At 31.4% G+C, this 26408-nt stretch overlaps 1 protein-coding gene across 1 annotated transcript in view; it reads right to left on the bottom strand.

Annotated features, from left to right (window-relative positions):
* Window positions 1-26408, bottom strand: part of LOC118186562 (integrin alpha-PS2-like) — a 155264-nt gene that overhangs the window by 58934 nt on the left and 69922 nt on the right. The window contains exons 5-11 of the mRNA XM_035356669.2: window positions 13734-13795; window positions 13588-13636; window positions 10883-10969; window positions 9767-9855; window positions 8123-8229; window positions 6739-6841; window positions 1783-1885 (exon numbers count right to left, since the gene is read on the bottom strand). Of these exons, the coding sequence (XP_035212560.2) occupies window positions 1783-1885; window positions 6739-6841; window positions 8123-8229; window positions 9767-9855; window positions 10883-10969; window positions 13588-13636; window positions 13734-13795 (600 nt within the window). The remainder of the gene's footprint in view (window positions 1-1782; window positions 1886-6738; window positions 6842-8122; window positions 8230-9766; window positions 9856-10882; window positions 10970-13587; window positions 13637-13733; window positions 13796-26408) is intronic.

Raw genomic sequence — 26408 nt, 5'->3', positions numbered from 1 at the left:
ATTTGTTCAGAATACTTCTCATAACAACACATTTCCATCTTGAAATAAAAACATATATTCATAGAGAACTGTAAGCATGTGAGAGCAAGAAGTGCTTGAAAATCAGTTGTTCCTTCGCTCGAAGAAGAGTATGGGATCTCTAGCATTCTGAATCGATGTGCTAATCATTTTTCCCCAAGAGTACATGGTGCAAGTTTATGTTAAGAAATAAGAAGAATGGTTTTGTTATTTCTTCTTATTGAATTGTTTCAGTCTCAATCACAAAAATCTAAACTTAAATTTCGGCTACTCTCAGTCATGTCACGAACATATCAATTACTTGAAATCAAATTATGCATACCACTCGTTGTAAGAGTAAACAGAAATAAATTGGAGCGGATTAAAGGTCCCGGATAATTTTCTCTTGAAGCAAAGTTATCGGACATCTTGTGGCAATCGCCTTGAAACAATCAAGGAATGTTCAACCATATGACCAACAAAAGAAATTACAAAATTTGACAATTCGCATCTCAAAAGGACGTATAAAGTGGCTCAAGGGCTTGCAATATATGCAGTCACAGACTTTCCGATATACTGTACCTGTGAGATATAAGTCATTGCAAGCACAATCCTGACCGGTGGCGTGCTTATTATCCGGAAATGAGTATTTCTTGAGCTTTGCGACATAGAGCGCGGGAATGTTCGATCGCTAGCATATAGTTTTATGGAATTGCTATTTCGTTTAACAATCACTCAAATGTCTTATAATCTACATGTTGTGGTACAAATATTAGTACAGAAATGATGCAGAAATACCCCAAATCGTATGGCACCAAGATACTCTGGCAAGCACACTATACTGCAGTTGTTTATCCTGCCGGAGCAATGAAAATGGCAGATTGCCAAAGACAAAGGCCAACATTGAACAAAATGCTGCATCTTGCCACGACTCTTGAGATGGTAGTAGAAAGAACGCAATGGCACGGGCACGAATTCTCCAGCATTTTCCATCAGCATTAAGTGCATATTATGGTACTCATTATTTTACTAACGATATTTAAAGAAATCGGCCGAAGAAGTAACTAATCCAAATTTAAATCTAACTCATATTTTCATCACAATCTTCGGTTTCAGACAAAAGTTTTACTATGTATGATATATGAAGCGCTTCTTCCTTTAGGGCAAATACCGTCATTACTTACTCGTAATGTTCGTATCAACTTTACTTACAACTCTGCCTTCTCGATTAACATAATTATGCAGTGGAGTAACATAAATATATACATACGATATGTGCAGCAAGTGATCCCTCTAATGACCCATATCTCACAAAGATATTACATTTTGCAGTCTATTATTGTAAATATCGCGGGTGGGGTTTACACTTTGTATGTCCTATTCAAGAAGTTGCGAGCTATTGCGAAATGCCCTGTTTTGTAACTGTTATTTTGTTTACATGCTTTATCACTGCTGAAAATTAAAAGTTTCATGACGATTATTTTAGGGAAATCCGTTAGTTTTCCTTGTTAACAATGAGATTTGGTAAAAACACTTGTTTAGAGAGAACATTCTGGTTTTACTGTTATTATTGTCATCGTTATTCCCTTATGCATATATATATATAATGCAGTGTACGTTCCATTCGTCGTTTAAAAGATTGATTATTTAAAAAAAAGTTGTTTATATATTTGAGCCTTCAAAAGATATAAGAGAAAGCCATAAGAGACAAACAACTAAAATTACTTAAGTTGTTTGTTGTGAGAACATTCCTTCAAAATTTTAATAAAACAAAGCCACACAAACCTCCGTATCCGTCTCTGTTAATATCAGACAAGGAAGCCAAAGACAACCCAAAGCGCCCTCTAGAGTACGACCCGTCAATATGACTCCGAGTTCTGAAATTATGCTGCAAAATTCAAGGACAGTTGCAAATTTTCAAAACATAAATGAAAGAATAAAAAGTTTATACATAAACAAAAATAAATAAAAATATTTTGAACACATAAATATTCAGAACTGAATATATTATAAATTTAAGCTTCGAAAGAGATTAATTTGTAGGCAAATCAAAAAAGTAAATTGCGCTAAACCAGAAAATTTTGTTGAAAAGAGATATTTTAATGAACATAACTGACAACACTGCCCACCTTTCCTTTTAAAATGTATGCTGACGATTGTGGCAATAGATATCAGCTGCTTGTAGTGGTGAACATATCGCGTAGTTTCTAGCGTCCAAATATACACTGTTCAATATTAAGAGAATTACCACGTTTGTTCAGTTACTTCCAGAACTAACAAGCAGATTGTAAGGAAGCTCGCCACGAGCATGCTGATTTAATACAAAAAAATATGCTATACCATAGCCACGGTACACATGCATGATAATGTATCAGGTTTATCAGCACATAAAGATCTAAGCCAGAGGTTGGGAAATTGAACAATAAAGAAGGCCAATAGCTGGTATGGTACCTTTTAACAGTCATACAGCTCTCATAACGTGAATTTATTCTGGAAATGAGGCAGTTGATGATTCCCTGTGGCTGTGGGTCCCACGTATGCAGCACGGCTGTTTTCAGGTTTCGAAATGTTAAGCAAGTTGAAACTGTCCGCCCAAAAGCGTCCCAGACATGTTTTAGAGGGTTCAAACGGGTCTGGATATCTTGCTAACAAATCCTTTCGTTAGTATCCAGACTTTCCAGAAGATCATATACCAATTAGTCTTATGTGGACGAAAATTATTATCCATAAAAATGAACTGAAGGACAAATGTACTCCTTAAAAGGCTAATATAGCTCTCTAAGATCTTTCCTGTTTGCAAGAAGACTTGTTGTTTGCGTCTTGCTCATTTTTACGCACAAGAGGTCACGCTTAATAACCTGCATAGAACATCGAGTTCGGACCAAGCATCAGCGACAGAACATTCTCCTCACTGATGAGTTCCGATTTAACCTAACCACTGATTCTTTATGCGTATCTTTATCCGGAGAGAAGCAGGCACTTGCTACCTGTCCCCCAATATCCCAGAAAGGAACAACGGAGAGTGGACGGTCTTGGTAGGCATAATGCTGGATGGGTACACAGGCCTACTTGTCTTTGGCACAGGCTTTGTGCGCGATGTATAAGGAAGAAATCTAACAGCTCTATTTGTTCGCCCTTTAGAGGGTGCAATTACTTCTCAATTTATTTTTATGTAACAGAACGTGCATCTATATAGGCCTAAGTGATTGGGGGTTGATTTTCGGGAAGGTGAGGATATAAACCTAATAGATTGACAAGCTAGAGCTCTAGGCATAAATTTTATATTACATGTCTGGAATGCTTCTGGGAGACAATTGTAACTTGTCTTCTTGCTCTGATAATCTTACAAGACCTGAAAACGCGTTGCTGCAAGAGTGAGATATACTGCCACAGGGACTCATAAACTGCCTAATTTCATATATGCAATATATCCTTTATTAACCTCAATCTTATGAGCCTTTATTAGCCTTTTGTTCTCTCTCTCTGTATATATATATATTGTTTGGTTATAGAAAAGCAAAGTGTAAGGTTGCCTCGTTGGAGGACGTTCTAAGCAAAAACTGACTCATATATAAGTTACACATTAGGGAAAACCACGAAAACGCCAATACAACCATCCCGTTAACCGGGATTAGAACACAGGATAGACCTACTAGTGTTTAATGACTCAACTTCAGGATCGACCTACTAGTGTTCAACCGCTCAGCCGCTAGTGAGCCTCATACATACATCCACATTAAATTATATTTATATGTCGTTTATAAAGTGTAATTCAGTGCAATTTAATCATAGAGAGTTATAAAATATTTTACGAAATAACTTCGCTTCGCAGACGTTTTGTAAGCTTCATCATGTTTCTTAATCAGAATCTCAATGCAAATTCCATTTCCAAGCTGTTTATGTATCTTATTTTTTTTTGCTCTGAATTATACTTAGAGAATTATTTCACATGATTATAGCTGAAAATGCGGTTTTATCAATAAAGAATTTAAGGATAAGAAGAGAATTAAGTCCTTTTCTAATTATTCTTGAGGCATTTAAATTTTTAAAAAAAATGGTCCATTAATACGGATCAATGAACTAAGGTGCTGGATAGAGAGCAGTTTAAGTAGCTAACAAATTTTAATTTCCATTGAGTAAAAATGAATTCATCTACATTCTATAAGAAAGCAAACATTCCACAATTTTTTTTTTCTATTCTCGCAGTCATAATATTTTTCTTAAATATTCAGATAATGCATATTCAAATATTCCAATCCATTATAATTAGTAATAAATCAATATAGTAAATAAATAATTAAAAAAATTAAATGCAATTTTAATTGTTAATTTGCCTGTGATAAACTCCTCTTCAGAGTTCAATAGCAGTCGATCAGCTTTTGTCGGGGTTTATTTGAACCCAGGATGTTATCATTTGCTGATGAGAATACATGCCGATGAGAAGCTGATAGTCAATAAGTTCTAATATTTAGTTGAAGGAAAAATAATTATGTGTCCAAATATTTTAAGCCAAATTGCATACATATAGAAATACTTATTCTCGTAATTACAAATACAATATATGTTATTCCCTTCGTTATTTTCTATATATATATATATATATATATAATAATTTATTTACTAAAGAAATATTGATTATATTATCTCCTAAGAATTAAATTATTATTAACTTACTTTGCAGCTATTGCGCAAGTAGTAGAATAACTTGATTTCGCACTAAGTGAATTTAAGATCATACAACATTATACTATATATTTATATATGTAATTAATAAATCGTTTGAAAAGAGCGTCATATTTTTAAATTATTATTTAGAAATGCATTTATAATGTCTTTTATATTTACGAAAGATATTTCCCTCTTTACTCAGGTTCACTGTATTCAAGTCGATAGGATTAATGAATGGAAAGATTAGTTAATTAATTACTAGTTTCAAATAGGATGAACGGACTCGCAGTGTAAGCTACAGTGAGCTGTAAAAATTTTAACAAAGGGTTCGTACTTTATTTTATGAAAGCAAAGTACCAGAATCTAAGTAAACGTTTACCTTCTTAAAAAATTGAAAATACAAACATTTGTGAATAAAAAGAAAAAATCTTAAAAAAATAAAATTTTAATTAAAATTTACAAAAATATAATAATTACAAAATATTGCAGAAATTACATAAAATAGCGAATAAACTTGTTCGGCACAAGCTCGCTAAGTGTAAAATAGACTGTGCAGGTCAAAAAGCTCTCTTTGTCACAGAAATGTAGTGTTCATCGGGTTTAAAGTTTATTCAGACTAACGTGAGAAGTTCAGTGAGTAACATGTATTTTCCTTTGAATGAATCAACTAGCCAAAAAAAGAAGAGACTTGAAAATTAGATGCAAATTTAACAAATGGATTTAACGAGCCCTCCTGCAGCCTACCACTGTGTGTAAGCATTTTCGTGGATTAAGTAATGTAAATATGAGCCCATTTTCATTAGAAATTTCTCCATGAAACCGTGCCTAGCCAACCCTCATATGCTTTGCCATATTCAATTAAATAAGCACATAAAATCATTCTTAAGATGATTAAGTAATTAACTTCATGTTAGATGATACTAAGCTTTTAAAAAACCACGATATTATCCGTAAACAATTGGTGCTAATTAGTGCTGTTCAACTGGAATTGGATCGTATTATTTACTTATAGCAGTGCTTTTCAGACTCGTGACTTACATGTATGTGTTGCTCGGCGGTGAAAAAGGAAATTCCTAGACGAATATAATGCAATAATGAAATGTTAATAAACAAATAAATTTAATGATTATATTTATTTGTTTATTAACATTACAAATTTAATGATTATATTTATTTGTTAATTATAATTTAATTTGCAATTATAAGGAAGTATATGTTATTAATAATCCCCCAAAGTGCATATTAATATTATTGAATAAATATTAATTTAATAATACATAAAAGATCACTTCAAAACTTTTCACATCCGATATAGTTTGTCTCTATTCTGGTACCATGTAGTACATCCTTGTATACATTACTGACTTACAGTGAAGACTAGGGGAGAACTCTGTAGCTCCATTCAAGTTTTTATTCCTGATATACGGATACTGAATGACCCCTAAAAATACTTTTCTTTACAATATATCTTCCTTTATGATCCCTAACGCAATCATTTATTTTCCCCTTCGTAATTAATGTTATTCTCCCGTTCTTGACCGCATTTGCAAAGCCACTGCTGCATCAACGTCACTGCGAGTATTTCCAGATTTTATTTTCGGGTGCTTTCCAGTATAATCCTTCCTTTATTTTTCACAAATGCTAAGTTCAAATCATGCCTCTTCTGTCTCATGATATCACGATCATTTGCAGCATTGATCACTTACTTACCAGCCAGATCACTTATCAGCCACAAATGATTTGGAGAATCGTAGAAGTTTCATGTTGCAACTGTCCTACAGCATGTTCAGTACCATTATGGTTAATAATGTAAAATCGGGTATGTATTTCTCGTTTCAAACGAAAACAAAATGAGTTCCAGATTAACAAACAAGTCACTATTCCTCTACAACTTAGAGCAACAAACTACATTTATTTCAAATATAGTAGCCGTATTTCTGAGACATTGTAATTCAGTACTCTGTGCTGCCATAAATTAAAAACCCCTTTGTGACAATATGTACAAAGTGTAGCTTAATAACATACTGCATTTAGCTGGATCCGAAAATAGTGCATGAGTGCGGAAGAACTTACCTTTCGAGTTTGATAAACCACATAGATACGACCCTTTTCGTAACTTCCGTCCTTTGCTGAAAGATCCGTGAATAGAGGCGCCCCAACCACAATGTCATCTAACCTTAAAAAATTCGAGAAATTTCTTACTGGCAAGAAAACTACACAACTGGATGAATTTTCTCTCATAAAAAACATGAAAGGGTATAAATAGTTAATTCATATTTTAAAGCATGGTTTTCGTATACTAATAAAAAATTATACATTCTTCAATTAACAGCTTACACGACAATAATGAATAGTTTAAAATCACCAATTTTCTAAGCGTTATATCATTTCTGGTTCATAAGACCTATATGTGTTAATGAAATTCTTATCAAAAATATACTGACAACATTAGTTTACTCCAACTTTATACTTTAAATAGTTTTGATATAAATATAAGTCAAAATCCTTAGCTCAGAGAAGCAGGTACTTATTTTGCTCAAGAAAGAAGTAAATGCTTTAATATTTTTTATTTGAAATCAGAGCTAATATAAACCCTTTCAGTTATTAAACGTTAAAGCTGCTGTGAATAGGACATTTACGTTTCATCAGCTTTCCCAAATCATTGAATTTTCAAGCATATATTCAGGATAAACACATAACATTATGTGCATAGTATTATTAAGCTCTAAATCGTATTCCAAAAAAAATAATAATAGTTGAAAGTTTTACGATGCTACCTGAAAAATATATTTAATCATACACTGATCCGATAGGAAAGATTTGCTGGCTTTGTTCACTTATTCATGGTACTAATTTTTCATTCAAACTTAGATTGAGGGCCGAGGCCCTTTTGAAATTCAGCAGATGTACCCCCATGTCCTTTCTAATGTAAAGGAATCATTTTTAAACACTGAGCAGAAGATGTTAAGCTCATTGAATGTGAACAAGTTCACGAAAAAAGGCAGTATGTCGAGGCCTCTCAAGATTACCAGACGTTCTAGAACAATGAAAATAAAGGTACCCTTTTTCTTAAGAATGAGAATATTAAGTAGACATAAAGCGCGTCGTAGAGATTTGGGCACCGGATACTTCGATTTGTGACTTTCCTGGATGTGAACCATTAAATGTTTAATATCCAAAACAAATAGACAATGAGTAATAAGATAAAAACAATTTTGTATTATATGATCTATTATTTTTTAAAGCATTCAACTCCTATTGAAGATTTGAAAATAGATATCCGTGTTTACAAATTTCTGCGCTTTGGAATGCATTAACCTCGTCCATCTTACCCAATTTAGTAACTTGTGCATCAAATAGAGATATAAAAATACATAAATTTCTGCACTTGCTTATGAATTATGCTTTATCTGTTAATTCTTGTTTTTTATTTAATACATCGTCTAAATTTTCTTACCTATCTCCATTTATATCGACAGTGCAAACAGAATACCCAAAATAGGAACCCAGCTGCTCGCCAGACACATTATGCAGACTGTGTAGGGTGGAATTGAATAAAGCTATCTGAAAGAAAAATATCTGTGAAACATTTTATACCAAACGAAATATCACTGTAATGATATTCATGATATTAGTATTGTATCTATACTTCTTCAGGGTTACGTACTCAAAATGCCAAAACACCAGGAAAGATAAATTTGCGTATTATATGTTTTGTAATTTTCACGAACGAATTCTTATATTAGAATAATATAACATTTAATGCATAAATTTATTTCACAAATTTATTATTATTTTTAATTTATTTTAATTATTTATCGCATAATTCATCTATTATTTGTGTAACAAATGACAAATCATTATGCTTATTAACAGAACAGAACACACCATTTTTCACCAAAATAAAAAAAAGTATTGCGCGTTTTGTTGAATTCAATTACTATAGCATGTACTTGTTGGTTAGTGTAATCGTACTTTGTATTTTTAGGTACTTTTTTTAACAAGAAACAAAAATTAGTTTTTAAAATAAATTAGCAAGTGTATGTTTTAAAATTTAGTTATGAATATTTCGAAGTTCTAATTCAGATAATTCGTAGATATTCTTTTACGTCTGTGCTATGTAAGCTATATTTAATTTAGGGATTTGAACACGCAAGGAAAACAAATAATTACACACCCAGTTCTAGTTTAAGAGTTAGTTATAATTTTTAGGTTATCAATTACTGAAGTAACTTAATTTAAGTAAATTAATTCCCAATATAAGCCGGTTATGGAAAGACAACATTCAGTAATAAAGGAGCTCTGCATAATTAAACGTATTAAATTATTTATCATGTGGAAATGGTTTAAATGAAATCAAAATAGATGAAAACGTAAGCCAATAACAATAAATATATGAAGAATTCAAAATTTTTTATGTTTTACATCTGCACCTATTATTAACAGAGATAGATAATGCTATGAATGAAACCATTCGTTAGGAATGATCAGTTTGGAAATTTTGACTTTAAGAATTGTCAAACGATATTGACATTAACTCAGTGCCTAACACATAATATTAAGTTTAAATTTAATGACTTTACTAATACCACTCTACGATTATGGTTTTCAGTGATATTAACTACATTTCGGGATAATAATAAATAATACGATATAGTAGCGGAATAAATTAGATTGGATTATTTGATTATGGCAATGATATGGCTGTGTAATTAAGCACTGTGAGCGATAAGACAATCATTTAAAAAATTTCTGACTAAGTAATATAATAATATTGTTAGAAAAACCGCATAAAATCATGGCATTTGAAAAAAAGGCAAGTTTGCAATTTTCCCCCGCATGTTACAGAATAATAAGATTAACAGTTTGGTAACCGGCAAATCAAGATTAATTTTATAATAGAATTAAAAACCATTCAGTTAGAAACTATCGACATATGTATGTATAAAAATTGGAAACATTTTAAAATACTAGTACTGTAACTGAAATTATAAACAGCATCGTGTTACGCAATATTTAGCCTCCTAAAGTTATTAAAAGAATCATAATGTTATATCATTCAGATGCAGTGATGACAACCACAGAGCAATCTAATTTTTACCTTTCCGGTCAAATTGCTTCCTCTTGGCACACCAACTACCACATCTGGATGTCTATCGCCTGTAAACTCGCCAACAGCCATAGAATAACCTGAAGAAATAAGTATACAGAAATAAGCCTTATTGATATATACATATCGGTAATTCTAAAATAATAACTGTACATAGATATGATTATATATATAAAAGTGCACTAGAAAATTTAAATTTCATTAGTATACTGAAATTTGAAATAACTTTTTGTGACAACACACTTTTCAATTCGCTTGTTCATTAAGGGACAACTAAAAAAACTCTGCAGGGAAAATAAATTTGCTATATTTTGGAAAATGGTAAAATAATAATAAAAAATAAATAAATAAAAAAACACATTAAGCAATCTGAAAGCTTTCAGATTTTATATTACGCCCAAAAGGGCGTTTTTTACATATACACATACATACACATTTTGACAACATTTGGGCTAAAAATATTTAAAAACAGCATATCTTTAGAATTTTCGAAACACTGCCTCGAGCGCTGGAGATAAAAATGTTTTATTCCGTACCAAAAATTCATTAAAGTTTAAAATCATGAAATAGATAGTAAAACAAATTCGAAATTCAAGATTAGATACCCATTATCGGGCGGAGAACTACGTTATGCAAAATTTGATGGCTCTAGGTATCGCTATTTTTCACAATCCGAGAAACATACATACATTCATGAAGATTCTTCGTTATTTAATTCCTTTTAATATAATACAGGGCGATAATAGTTGGTGGCAACAATTTGAAAATTGATTCATTCGTTCATAGCGATTCGACACAAATGCCGTTTCGAGACTAGCCCTCCTGGGCTAACGCCCCTTTGGGTTAAAATAGTTAATATAAATTTAAAAAAATGGAAAAACCTGCAAAGTCTTACCGCACCCATGGCATAAAAATAAAAATACGAGCATGTATTTATTGTAAAATCAAAATAATTTACAGGACAGAAATCCATAAAATATCATTTTTCACATTTAAGTCTAACTAATACGGCGTAATATAGAATGCACAGAAAAATGCGAAAACATTTAGCAGCGTATTTGGAACTTAGGTAAATTTTCAGATATCTTTAAAGTACTTATTTTTTACCTAAATAACTATCATCTTCTTCCTCAGGTCCTTCCGGTGTGCCATACTGAGATTCTTTAGACAGCAAATCTTGAGAATACAGCTGACCTGAGAAAAACATAAAACTCTTTCATTTTTATTGCATTGAAAATTAAAATAACAAAACAACTAGACAAATTTTTGTTTTCTATATTTACAAATATGCTTTTCTTTATCCAAATCATTGCAATACGAATCGATGAAAAATAGCAGTGACTTAAAGATTTAATGACATTGAAAACGGAAACTGATTATGATGAAAAAGATTTAAAATTACAATTATTGTAAATGGCGTGTTTCTTTTAAAGAATTATTATGGTGTGTAAAATATGACAAATTTCTATTTTATATTCTTTATTGAAAGGTATAATCATTTTATAATCATTCATAAGTTGTACAGCACGCTTGAAACGTTATAACGGGCCCACCAGCGGCCGAGCGGTAAAGACGTTGAACACTGGTAGTTCGGTCCGAAGTTCGAATCTCGCGAACGGGCTGGCTGCATGGGCGTTTTCGTGGTTTTCCTCATGTGTAACGTGTATACGAGCCATTTTCCCTTAGAAAGACATCCACGAAGCATCCCCTTAGTCAGATAGCCCTCGTGTGCTTTGCCATAATTGAATAATCCAATCCAATCCAATAAAACGCTATAACAGGATATATTTGTAACATAACATGATTTCATTTACAAATAAGATCACGTATGATGTAAAATAACTGATATTTTACTTTAGAAAACATGTTCACATACAATTTTAAGTTATACGTCTGATGTTTAATAATATCCTGAGAAAAATTACATTTTATGTATAAGACAATGCTATAATTAATTAACATTTTCTGCGGAACAGAATTATCTCTTTAATAAATATGACTTATTTCGTTTACTGTCGACCGGTAATGAGGTCTCATTACATACATGACAATCTTAATCAGAATTATACAGACATTTTTTAAATAATGTTTTTTAAGAGACAGCTACTTTGAGATAAGATTTAAATTGAAAATTCAGGGTATATTTAAGACATAATTAATTTGAGGTACGATTTAAATTGAAAATGCAAGGCATTTTTATTTTATTAGGATTCAATCAAGTTAAAATATGATCATCTGCACTTGAAATAAACTTTAATTAATACCGAAACATTTAAAAGAAATCCTATTAAAATTACTCTCATATCATAATTTTAAATGTTGTTTTTAGATTAACTAAATTTTAATGAATATAAATTAATAGAATTTTATGCGTATCTTGAATTATTAAATGAACTGAACACTTAAAAAAATTGTTATTAAATTATTTCCAACAGCAATGTGAATTGTATCTTAAAAGGAAAAAAATTACTGAACAGTCATGAAGAATAATTTTTAATACTTAAATTTCTTCCTTTCTTTTCCTTTAAATTTGAAATCGTCAGTGCTGTATTACAAGGCAATTTTCTGCCTCCTTCAGGCATGCCTTAGTGGTGTAACGGTAGCACAATTTGCGCGTCGCGCCAACTAAAAAAAGGTGGTGGACAGTAATTCGTCACCGACAAGATTTGGCAACTGGTCCTCCTAATACCTAGTCGCCCTTTAAAAGAGGGGGTGTATAAGGTATTTTCTTTCTCTTTCCTGTATGCATTCGTGCTGTAACGGTAGCACATTCGGTGCGTAGTCCAGAGGTCCAGGGTTCGAGGCCCGGCGAGGGCACTATACATTTTTCACGCCTCTTGCTTCAAAATAACCTAATGACTCTACAGTATTAATTACGATTTAAGAATAATGGCACTCTTTTAGTTCATCATAGGTAAAATAAGATGAGTCTAAGCAAATGATAAATTAAGATCATATAATTCACTTTACTGTTTAGTAATAAGCATATTTCATTTTCAGTTAATAACTAATTTTATAATTATTCCTGAAAATAAACGCATTTAGTATGAGATGTTTATCATAAATTTCATTAACATATTTGTTGTTCAAAATAGTATTATTTGTATTCTAAACTGATTTATCTGATTTTGTGGCCATTTATATAAAACTGAGTTCATTTGCTCTAAATTATCTTTTAAAGATATGACAACTTACAGAATTTTATAACTTAATTGACGTTTCGAATTTGCCGAGCCGATAAATTACTTAACGAAAAATTAATTAAAATAAGTCGTTTAGTTCGTCACACGCCACTGTTCTCGATATTTAAACGAATTAATTACATGGAACTTTGACAATTTAACGAACTTCTAACGTAAATATGAGAAAGTTTTCCATTAGACAGTCTTCCAAAAAGGATTCTTTTTCCTGTGATAGATGGCCTTTGTGTTTTTTGATTTAATTAAGCTAATGTTTTCAACATTAAGAATTAATTTAAGCCAATTTTTTAATATTTAAAATCACGTAACTCTTTATCTATTATTATTCATTGTAACTATACATAAATAAAAGTTCAGCTTTTCTTTATGAAAAAAAATAATTATTTACATTTGATCCGCATTATTTAAAATTTTGGATATATTTATGTCTTACGTAAACTCATTGTGAAATAACCAGAGCTACTTTAAATTAACACTAAAACAGCCGACTTGACATTTTTGCCTCTTGCCAGATATAGACATTCCGTTTTAAGAATAGCTGTATGCTAATATTGCAGTCATTACTATTTCGAAAATGTATTAATAATTGGAAATAAATTTTTGTTTAATTACCTTGCCAGTACCAACTACCTACTGCACCGATGAAAAGTTGCCTGCCATCCTAAATTTGATAAAAATAGATGAATTAAAATCACTTCAAATATTTCATTAATATTCACATTCTTTTATTTAATATTTTTCAGTAATTTCATTCTTACTTTAGTCACAGCAGCGGAGAAGCCAGCTTGACATGAGCCTTGTCGATGATAACCCCAAGCCGCTGAAAAAAATACAGGATATATATATATATGTAAGATGTAACAAAACACGATAGCTGCTTTAAAAATAATTGGCGACCTTAAAATTAACGATTCTAGATTTTATGCTCTCCTCCTAAATTCATCTGTTCTCCCAAATTCGAGATCTTTCCATGATGTCGAATTAACGCTTAATGCAGATACCTCTTGTACAATCAAAATAATTGTTAACCAAAACTTTTTAACTCGGAACTGAAACTTTTTGACTCCCTCCCTTATTTCTCTGAATTGCTATGTCGTCCTCCTTTCATCCTGGCAAGACACTGCTGCTTATTTGCTTAAGACTACGTAGTAGTTTACAACTCGTGTACATGGAAATTATTGCATTCAACTCTGATTGAAAAATATCTTATCTACAGAAATATTATCTGATCTGAATTATCCAGCAATAAAGTCATATTTCGAAACGACCATATCTGGAAGTTTTTATTTTTTATTTTTACCTTTTGAAAATAGGATAGCTATTTTATAAATATTTATGAAAACGAAAAAGTAAAATTTATGAGTTGTAATTTTCATAATCATTATATTAAGCAAAACATAATGAATGACCTATGAAATGACTTTTTAGAAATCGGGAAGTAATTCAGGTTTCTCATTTTACATTTAATGGTAGAAATTTTCTTCATTATGCTACGAGTATTTTACATTTTAAAAGTGATATATAATAAGAGAAAAAAATCCAGGAGAATTACAGAAAGAATAAATAAAGGCGTGAAGAGGAAATGAAACATAAGTCAAAAAATCGCGCTGTGGAATGCCGTAAATCTTAGCTCTTCAAAAAGTAAAATGTATTTTTATCACAGAGCCGTCTTTGTGAAAACAGAATTCTAGCTTAAATGTATTTGCTCCCAACACTTCTGTAATCTGTCAAAGTCATTTACCGCCGAAGCGTCGAATGCACACTTTGTATCGCTCTACAAATCATGACACTGAATAGAGCTGTTGTAAAATCAAATGGTTGTTTGAAAGGGTCCTTCAGATGCCGAATCGAGGGTTAACTGTGCTCAGTATTTACTTTGCCTTCATTAAAAGGCAAAGAAAAATTAATCAAAACACAAAGCTATTTTTTCTTATTTCCAAAAGCGCTAGGCTGTTGACTGAGAAACTAAACAGAAAAATAGCGAATGATTTAATGAAGTTTATCTTTTACTTATTCTTGTTAAAACTCATTCAAGTAGTTGGATGTAAATCATTATGCTGCCCATCATTCAATCGACATTTAATATGAAGGTTTTTAAACGATTCGGAAATGTTCAAACAATCTTACAAATAGAAAGTTATATCTGTTACAAATATTTTTGGTAGTATTAAAAAATAGAAGAAAAATAAAACAATGTTAATAAATAGGAGAAAAGATAAAACCATACTAAAAATAGGACAAAAAGATAAAACTACACATGGGTTACACATGGGGAAAATCAAGAACACGTCCATGCAGCCTGCCCGTTCTCTGGGATTCGAATCCTGAACCGAACTACTAACTTTCACCGAAGTTACCTATCGGTCGCTTGTGGGCCTTGTTCCTGTGAATTCACTTAAATAATTAATCTTCGTCATTGATATACATCAAACGCATCCTTTTAAAAATAATTAAATTAAACAAACCGTTATTGAAAATAACTAGAATAATTTAAAATGATTTAAATTTTAACAGTACATCTCATTTCCAGTAATATATGGTAGGATGTTTGAAATCCCAAGTGCTTTCAATTTATTTTTGATTCAAAATTAGTGTCAACGTAATTAATTATTTATTTAATCGTGGAAAACTGATTTACGCTTTCATGATTTCTAATAAATATTTTATACAGTTAGAAGGTATTTCTCCCACTTTCTTGGCGAGCCTTCGTGGTGTAGTGGCTCGGCGCGTAATTGAGAGGTCCGTGGTTCGATTCCCGGCGAAGGCGATGCTAATTTTTCATCTTGCCTGCTTCCAAAAAAATACCTAATGTCTCTTCACAGTTACAATCAGGTTTTTTTTTTTTTAGTATACATTCCTAGAACCTATAGCTGCAATTTGATTCCTTTATTATATATTTAAAGCATATATAGCTGCTATACGTTTCCATTAGTTCTAAAAAGTGTGATAAACAATATAGAGAAATTAAATGCAGCCAAATTAATGACAATTCAGTTTTAGAATAGTTGCGTTTCACTTTTTTTATAGCGTGTCCTATCTTCTTAAGCAAACTGCATTAATGATGCTTAAATCTTACTTAAATTTTAGTAGAATAATATACATACGTTAGGCGTTTAATATTTTAATATATTCTGTCTTCTCAGTTCACGTCGAACAATGTGAAAAACAACGCATTCAGATAAAATTTTGCATTATTTTTCAGCTTGTGTATGCAGTTAATTCAGCCATTTAAAAAGACTGAAGTTCCACACTCTCATAGAATATCTGAGAACATTCTTTATTTTGTAACTGCAACATTCTTCAGTGCCTGATGACAGATGAAATAATCGTAAATTTACGTAACACTGAACATGGTATGTGCACTCTTATCTAAGATAAAATATCATTGAATGACATAACGTCTTGAGATGGTTTCACGTTTATACTAATTAGCTGCGTGATTGAAACTTGCCTAGGAAAGCCATGCCCCATCAGTATTTTTTTTTTTTTTTTTTTTTTTTTGTCCCACTTAAGCCTTGACTGTGACTCTTCATCGAAGGTTTTTACGGTAAGAAACACACATTCAATTTCAGCTTAGTCCAACTTACGCTCTTCATCTAAAAATATTTTTAAGGGCGATTAACAAAGTTAACTCACGAAATTCTACTGCAAAAAATTCTATTGTACTGTTTTACTTGACTTGGTTTATTATGGCTTTTACACAGAGTAAAAGCCCGCTTATACGACCTAACTGGGATGGAGACATTACAAAGAACACTAATTTCCGTTTCAGTTTGAACTTTCTAAACGTACAAATTAATATATGTACTAATGCTGAGTTATGTTATGTTATGTAGAAGTGAGGGGGGCCATATAAAGTTCTCGCATATTTTAAATGAAACGATATCGATAGCCAATTACAAAAAAATATTATGTGGAGACCACATAATTACCTTGTACGGCCTATTAAATTATATACATTTTTTGCTACATTTCATTTAAACTTATTTCTTCGAATTTCATTAGAGATATATTTATCATTCAATTAATTCACTTCTCACTTCATGGAATGGCAAAGATACATAAAAAACTCAAAACATCTTTGTTAAAAATTGTTAAATACATAAAAACATAAAACACTAAATACAGTTAAAAAGCATTTTTTACAAATAGAATTAAAGTTGCTAAGCAAAAACTAGCAAGTCGGCCAGGGAACAAAGAAGGCAAATTTTTCAAGGCACAAAACGGTTGGTTCTACTCTGCAAAAAGTCCTGAAGGTGCAGAAACTAACTTAATTCACTATTCTACTAAAGAATTTCAAATGAGAGCAAATGGCGGCTTCGTTAGGCTTAGTAGCAATTAAATAACGTTTAAATTGTTGATCATTCTAAAATTATTGTATGCAGATTAACTAAAGGCATAGGAACCTTAACCAGAACATAAGAACAACATAATTCAATCACTTTTAAAGCAAAAAATGCACAATTTACCCACATAAAAGAATACAAAATCTAAGGTCTCAGATCCGGGTAACAGAGTATATATATATATATATATAAATTATTTACTAATGGATTATTGAGTATATTATCTCCTTTTAGAAAGGTAGTAAAATTTTAGTTCAATGAAGTAACTTATAAGCATTCACTTTACTCAAGTAAGAAAATAATACAACTACACACTCTAATAATAACATTTCCAGATTTAAAAAAAAAAAAAAAAAACTTAACGGAACTGACACTTTTATAATGAATTCTATATACTATATTTACTTAAATTCATCTCACTTAAAATCTACCTCTTTGGCTTAAATCCAACTTACATAATACCGCTTTTGGCATCCTAATTCTTACTTGAGTAAAAGACGAAAAATCTTCGCATTTATTAATTATTGTTAATTGATCGGGAGTTGGTTTATTCTCTTGAAATGTCAACCAATTTCTGATCACTGCCGATAAATTCTTGATTTGTTGATTACTTTTTCATTTTTTTAAATTTTCCATTTTTTATAGAGGGTTACTTTAAATTGCTTTGACAAATTAAGAGGGGTGATAGTACCCATCCAGACGAGCAATAATTACCATAGAACATAGGGTCGCATTCCACTCTGAGAGGCAGAAAAGAGGAATATTAGAATTCCAAGCTGAACTCACAAGAGTGTTGAGAAAGCGAACGAACGAGACCAAAAGTTGCACAATCATTTTAGTGAGAAACTCACAGAGAGTGTACAAAACGGATAAAACCGAAAACTTGGCGTTCGAGTGTTAATTCGAACTAAGACTTTGACGGCAAATACTCAAATGCACACCTTTGGTTGGCGAGGTCTCAACCTCGCAAACGATTGCAACAAGTTAACTATCTAGTTAAGGGCTGAATATTATCAACTAATTCCAACTTACGCTGTATGCCGAGATTAGCACGAAAAGTTCATGCTGTGTTCCGGCTGTCAGAACTTCGTGTCCCATAGAAGAGCGTTTTAAGTAGAATGAGCGCAGTATAGTAAGTTCAGGAGGACAGGATAGAAGATGGCGAAAGGAAAAAAAACTGCTACCTTGGGGATACTTGATATCAGGTAGCAGTTCTTCCCCCTAATAATTTAGGTAATTAACTTGTTGCAATCGTTTGCGGGTTGAGGTTTTGCCAACGAAAGGTGTGCTTGAGTGTTTGCCATCAAAGTCTGAGCTCGAATTAACATTTGAATCCTCCCCCACCCCGGTTTTCGGTTCTATCCGTTTTGTGCGCTCTGTGAGTTTTGCACTAAACTTATTGTGCAACTTTTGACCTTGTTCATTCGCTTTCCCAACACTGTTGTAAGTTCAGTTTGGAATTATAATATTCCTCTTTTCTGCCTCTCAGATTGGAATGCGACCCTATGTTCTAAGGTAATTATTGCTCATCTGGATGAGAACTATCACCCGTCTTAATTTGTAAAAACAATTTAGAATCACCCTGTATAATTTTGGTTCGACCGATTGCAACCAAAACGGGAGATGCCCAACTACATGTTATAACAGTCCCATGTACAAAATTGCAACATTCTGAGGTTACCCGTTTTTGAGTTATGCGAGACACATACATACGTATGCACGTACAGACGTCACAAAAAATCTCTTCTGAATCCATTTGAAATCCATTTTACAATCCGTTTTGGTAAAAAGAGTCCTTTATTATGTCAATACGTACAGACGTCACGGAAAAACATCACTCAGATTCAAGAGTGGTCAAAATGGATATTTTCGTTAAAATATGATACCCAAAATTTTCCGCGATTACAATGCTTCTTTTACTTTGTAGAAGGAAGTAAAACATGGTTAACTTTTCTTATTTTATTAAAACTAACGCTTTTAAGATACTGAAAAAATACTTTATGAATGAAACGTGGTTGAAATAAATTGGAAAAAATCGCACGGTAAAAAATAACTTAACATGAAATATTTTTATAATATTTAGGAATCTTTGATGTTTTCATCTTCAGTAACTTAGCAACTTTCGAATAAAAGTTTTTGTAATAAAACATTATTTGTTATTTCATTATTTCTATTCCTTATTCATTATTTTGCATTATTAAGTTTTAATTATAGTAAGCCAAGAATGAGCATAAATATAGGATTTTATTTCTCTAACAAAGATCAGCTTCGCTGCTTTTTTCATAATCAAGAGATCAGTTTTTATAAGATATGTGCAATGGAACCTCGGATCCCTCACTTCCGGAACAAATTTTCTCAACCAAAACTGCTTGGATAACGAACGGTGCCTGAGTTATAAACATTCAAGTAGGCAATATATGGTTTTCTGAGGTGTTTCGAGATAAACTATGCAACATAATCAACACTCAGGGAATATTGGAAATTCATTTTAATACGTTTCATATTTTATGTCTCAGTAACAAAGTTTGGCAGAAGTGATTTACAGGATCATGAGTGGCCTGAAGGAAATTATGGCCCAATTAGGTTGCAAGCAGGGACTTTAAGCGTTTTGACTCAGGGGTATCGGAAACCCCTATATCGACAATGTTAAATTGACAATTTTCGATGTACTTTTTCTCAAAATCTGCTGGAAGTGCACGCTTGAAATTTTTTATGTCCAATCTGATTATACTGAAATAACCTTTTGAAAAATTTTGAATTTTAGAGTAATTTACAGAATATTTTGTTAGGCATAGTAAAATTTATCACTTTTCTCACACAAGTTTTTAAATATTTTTTCTTAGTTTATCACAAAAAGTTCATTTCAGTAAATATTAGGAAACCTAATAAAAAAGCCATAAAAATTTTAGATACCTGTGAGCAGTAGTTCCTGGGAAAAGATACATCGAGTATAAAAAAATCACCTTTGGAAAAAAACGCGTTTTTATGTAAAATTCCTCATTTATTAAAGCATTCGATGACTAATTAAAACTAGATTTTTGACAGTTCTAATTTTCATAGAGATTAAAGAATTATATTTTTAGAAAGATAAAAGTGTAGAGAACTTGAATATGCAAAAATCCAAAATCACCATTTTTTTGAAGATTTTTGAGTTCTATTACCCCTTAAAAATATACTTTTTAATCTATGATATAGTATTTATAGAAAAATTCATGGATTATAAATTAACAATGAAGAAAATATTATCTACAAAATGAGATTACGCAACAAATATCTTCATAAAACAAAAGCTAGAAAGAAAAATGACCTTAGTTCTCTGATCTACGAAATTTGTACAAAATGGAGTAAGATGCGAAGTCTTTATGCGACGATCCAACCTTGATAAAGCAATAAATAGCTATAGCATAAGCATTTTCAATGATAATCTCATGTCACGCTTTACAAACGTTTAAAAATGGAAGTAACAACAAATTATATTGGACAAATTTTGAATGAAACGGGATCTTGATGAATCTCAGAGTCTAGTGGTGTTTAGAGCCAAAGAAAAGGTAAAAGAACAGGCCGTTTAAAGAAAGTTAAACACATGGAAAGACATTTTGCATCAAATCAATATCTTTCACATCATTTTTCCTTTGCATTGTCTTTTTCGTGCATTCTTCTTTCTTGAAGTACAGTAAAATTAAATTAAGTTTTTGTCTGTTTGATCTATTGAATATTGTCTCTTTAACTTATTTTATTTATTCAGTGATATTCATCGGTTTTTGGTTATGAGCTTGTGCACAAAATACTATTATAAAGTTTAAATAAGCAATCATCTGTCGTTCGGAAATGCTTTAATCCATTTCACATAAATTCCTACAGGGAAAATTGTTTCAGTTGACGAACATTTCTGTTGATGAGCGGTCATCGGTAACGAACTAAGTTCGTGAACCGAGCTTTCACTGTATTATTTATAAAGAGAGAAACAAGGGGAGGGGGTAAGGCTCTAGAAGAACTGGGTTTTGGATTAATTGATTAGTGTTTTCCATCAGTTCGGTTAAGTATGGCTCGATTTACAGGGATTTAGCTAAGACAGGTTTTACTGATTTACGGTTTTCATTACTATTTTTGATAATTCCCATATATTAACATAGCAAAATGACTCGCTGGCAACTGTATATCATTAGTATAATTTTAACTGAAACATATAAGTAAAAATAATAAATAAATTAAGTTTACATTTGAGTGCAGAAATTTAGTTAAAAGTTTCTTTTTATCAGCGCTTTGAATGTTTACAAAATATAATTTTTTCCGCAAATGCAAGAGATGATTTCAAGTTTTACTCTAATTTTGATATAATTAATGCATATACTGTAATGTGATACGAGTAAAGTGCAAAAAGTTATACGAAAATAAGTGCCGAATGACTTTACTATCTTATAGAACCCACACGTGCAGTGGATAATTGGGGCAATATATTAAGCCTGTTAAAGGATGGGGTGATCGGGGGATGGCAGCGCTTCTTTTTTCTCTTAGAACACGTGCCAACCACGCGGTTCTTTTTATTTTCCGGTGTTGACATCGCAAATCAGCAGACTATCCGTCTGTTTGCCTTCAAACAAATAGTACGTAGAGAGCAGACAGAGAGGAGCTGCTGTAAATTCGGAGTGCTCGCAACATCGTTATCTTAATCTTCGAAAAGCACGTGGAGGAACAGGCGCATATGTGAGAACTTCCTTTAAAATGTTGTTATTTTGTAACCTTAACAAGAAAGTCGTAAAAGGAAGCACATCAGTTCCATGAAATTAAAACTGCTCGTATCATCATTAAATTTAATGAAATATATAACCCAAGATGCTGGAAAGTTGAAACCTTGGTTATGTTTTTTATCTTACATAAAAGAATAACTCAAAACTCAAAATTTAGAAAGAAAGCAGAAAATGATCTTTTCGAATAACAACGAGCTTGTTTTATGCCATGCAGAAACAGTGTGTCATTTTCTATGAATGATACAAGGAATTTCTGCTTGGGAATTAATAAAATTTAAAATCAACCATAATCAACCATCAACCAGGTTCACCATAATTACAGGAGATGGTATAGGTTATGGAATCCAGACTATCTGCAAAGACCTTAATTGCATAGAAGATCTACTGTATCGGCGTATAAATCCTCCATGACTATATGAAGAAAGAAAATTATATGTAATGCTTTTTCTTCTCTTCTTAAAGGACGCAATATCTTCGTTTCCTGTAATGCATCCTGGGAAATATTCGTACTGATGAGACAGTTAATGATGGATGGGTTCGGTTATTTCTGACAAATGCTTTCATTAAAAAATGTCCCGCTATTGAAGAAAATGCTTAAAAATGTAGCAGTATGGAGAAAATAACTATCTCTACTTTGCATATTCCATAGTTTACAAAGACCATTTTATTTACAATGTTTTGAAATTATACGGCGATTTAATTAGACATCTGATCGCTATCATTCGCAAAGAAAATTTACGTCTTATGTTAACTGATCAGCTTGTTAATTACTATTACATTACATATTCAGTATTTTTCTTCCTTTTAAATGGGCCAATTTTATTAAAAATTTTAAGTTTGAAACGAGTTCAAAATTTATGAATAGTTTTATGCTATGATTACACTCATCCAATTAAACAGAAAGTTCAATTACGAATCCAACATTTTAGAACTTGTAACTTAATTGATTGAATAAATTAAACATTCGAGAAAATTTTGGATTTCTTTAGTTATACATAACAACAGCTTCTTGGGAAATTTTACTGTATTTTTAAGATTAAAAGAGTTGATTTCTTTAAATCATAAGGTGATTAACGGAGTAGCTCTGTAAAAAATATTTATTTTTCTTTCTTCATTCTTTGAAATGAAGTAAATATTTTTTTTCTTCTCTTATGAAGTTTTCTAAATGAAAATTAAATCTTTAAAATAGTAACAAAAAGTATCTTAACGTTTCTTTAAGATGATAAAGGTCCCAACAGTGGATGAATAAATAAGATACTGAACACTGGATTAAATTCCAAATGGGATTTCCACACTTTTCATCACATGCGGCTTAAATTCAAATTCCACAGTTTTCATAACATAGGACTTAAATTTCAAGTGGTGATAGTGAAATGCTCTCACGATGAATGACGTTCATGAAATTCTCCTACGACATTTTGTATGATGACGATTCCATCTTGCGTTGTTTTTCAGTAACATTTTCATCTGCGATGTTTTCGACTGACACCAATGAATAAGCTGGTTGCATAGACTTTTCCCCATGCACAAGCCATTAACACGACATTAACACAAGCCAGATTATAAACAAGAGCACTCTTGTGTTTTGTCTTAATCAATTAATCTAACTTTTAAATGCTAAATGTATGTAAGCTTTTATGGTTCTTCCTCCGTCTGTAGGTTTCACGTTTTTATTGAAATTTTGTTATATGATTTTCCTTCTTATTATGCATTTATTATATTTCATCAATTTGAATTGCATACGATCATGGATATGGATATCAATATGGCGAAGTGACATCAACACCCATTGTTTTACCATGGGTAAGGCATAATAATATCATGAAAACTTTCATCGTATTATTTTAATACGAATAGCTTTAGGTAAATAATAAGTATTAATATTTTTTAGAAATGTATATTTAAGTTGTTGTCTTGCTCGTTTTCTGCCTCATGGCTTTTTAATAAATTATGCAAATATATTAATTACAATGTTTCTGTACTTCTTTTTTTAATGAGAAAATATAACTCAAATTTAAAATATGTCAAACTATACTGAGTTTGACATATTTTATAGTCAAACTATAAAATATATAGTTAGTTTCCAGTTTATTCAGCAGAAGCGTTTCAGCCATTGAAAACTATAGCTTTCTTTAGCAGCAGTTTAAGCTAAAAAAAACTGAAAACCAATAATATTGCTTAATTAGACTCAGTTTCACTTGGCCTATCATTCATATCAAACCATATTTCTAATCATTAATATGGCTATATGAAATACATAATTTACTAGAAACGTTTTGTTATGTGTGCGTTGTTATGAATATATGCGTCTCACTGGTAAGCACTTAATTCTATTAAAGTGAAATATTTTGAATTCTGTTTGGAACTAAAAATCACTTAGTCAAATACTAGTGTTTATTGTGGAAATTCTTGTCTTATACTTAAGTCAAATGAGGGAAGTAAACCAAGCAGCGAAAAGCTTGAGAGAAAACAGAAGCATCTCCGACAATATAAACTGTACAACTAAGTTATATCATCCCTCTTATGTTTATAAATATTCTTTTTTAAACGAGCAACACAAAGTGCAAGGCCCCTGCTGGCTACGTTTTATGGACTGCAGGAAGTCAACTGTTCTCTGCTACCGGAGCTTCCAGTAAAAATATTTATAGGAAGTGGAAAACGGAAAGTTTGTATTATGCTGTTCTGTTTCCAAGCAGCTGCTTGCAGATGTCCTTTATTACAAGCGCATGCGTTTAACTTGACGGAAAAACCAGGAAAAATGGCATCGTAGATCCTGCAGTCCTATTCATATAGATATCTAATTTTGTGTTACTCAAAATTAAAAAAAAATCCTAAAGTTGTTATATGGCAAAGTAAACCCGTTTACTAATTTCTTTCAGAAATTTTATGAATTTAGTAATTACTGCATCAAAAGTATAATAATTATTTTGTAAAGAATTTAAAGCCGTTGAATATTCAAAAATTATATTCAATTCCTGTAATTGCCACATTATAACTTTAAAACCTGTTCTAATCCGAATAGAGAGTTTTTTAATTATTCGAGTGGCAACGGCAAAGCAAGAAATTGTTAACATGCAGTCTGCTTTAATGAAATCCTGTCATGAAAATGTAAAAGGTAACAGTGAAAAACGGTATGCTTTCCTATAGATATGCGTTTTATACGTTAGAATACTAGATTTTTCGATTATATCTAATTTCTTGTGATACCTAAGAATGTTTTTAAAATTAACTAAAGAAATTCATAAACTATTCTGAATATTTATTCTAGTACATTACCATAGAACCATTTAATGTAGAATTTTACGCGACTAGTTTCATTTAAATATAATTACATTATTTGATTCGGTGGCAATTATCCTTTCTATTAGGGTCTAACAATTATTTTATAATATGATGAGAGAAAGCATTATTTCTCGCAGCAACTTTAAAGCTGAATTTCTGAAATCAAGAATCATTTCACTGCATGTCATATAAAACTATTAGAAAAGTAACACGCACAAAAGCATTTATTTATCCGATAAACAAAAGTTATTAAATATAAAAATATTATTAAAATACTTTCCTCAGCACTACTTAAATGCAGTAATGTTTCTCCTCATTTTATTTCTAAATTCTCCTACAAAAACGTCCGTTTATTACTGAGAATTTCTGATGATAAGACGTTTCTGCAATTTGCTGCAGGGCAGATTTATAGTGAAAAGCATAATGAAATCCTGATGTTGGACTTCTGTACATGTAAATATAATTATTTCATACATTTGTTCCCTTAACTGCAATTTCGTTCGGTTTGAAATCTCACACGCTGAGAATTATAACTATTGTAAATTTCGAAACATAGAAAGCAAATTTTTATAATTATCCCGTGCATTAGATTCCACTTTCACCAAAATCAAAGTTTATACTCACAACCGCAACACATCTGTGTCCACTAAAGCAGTATCTTAGGAAGGTAAAATGGACTTACATTTGATCAAATCAGGTGTTTCAGTTGTCAAAATAGAAAAGTTGTATGCTGAAATAAAACCAAATTCTTTACGACAGAATCAGGGATAAAATCAGCAGTAATATGAGACTGACTTTATCTGTTTTAGTTTTTTTCCCGCTAGGCTTCTAGGCATTCGTGAAATCATTTTGTAAATATATATTCATTGATTACAGAGTTCAGTCTGTTCTTCTAGATGAATAAATATTATATTCCAATGTTAGGTGTGTAATCTAAATCTGAGAAGAATTTATGTTAAAATAAAAACGAATGCTTTTAAATTTTCACCTTTCCTAAACTGAAAGGTTACTGAAGTTTAACATTTTTATTTCGAATCCCAATACATAAATTTATGGA

Source organism: Stegodyphus dumicola, chromosome 6 (assembly GCF_044657685.1).
Source record: "Stegodyphus dumicola isolate Sdum_Otavi_A_Nest chromosome 6, ASM4465768v1".
Classification (NCBI taxonomy): Eukaryota; Metazoa; Arthropoda; class Arachnida; order Araneae; family Eresidae; genus Stegodyphus; species Stegodyphus dumicola.
The sequence above is the reverse complement of the archived record's forward strand: the minus strand, read 5'-3'. Positions and strand labels throughout refer to the sequence as shown.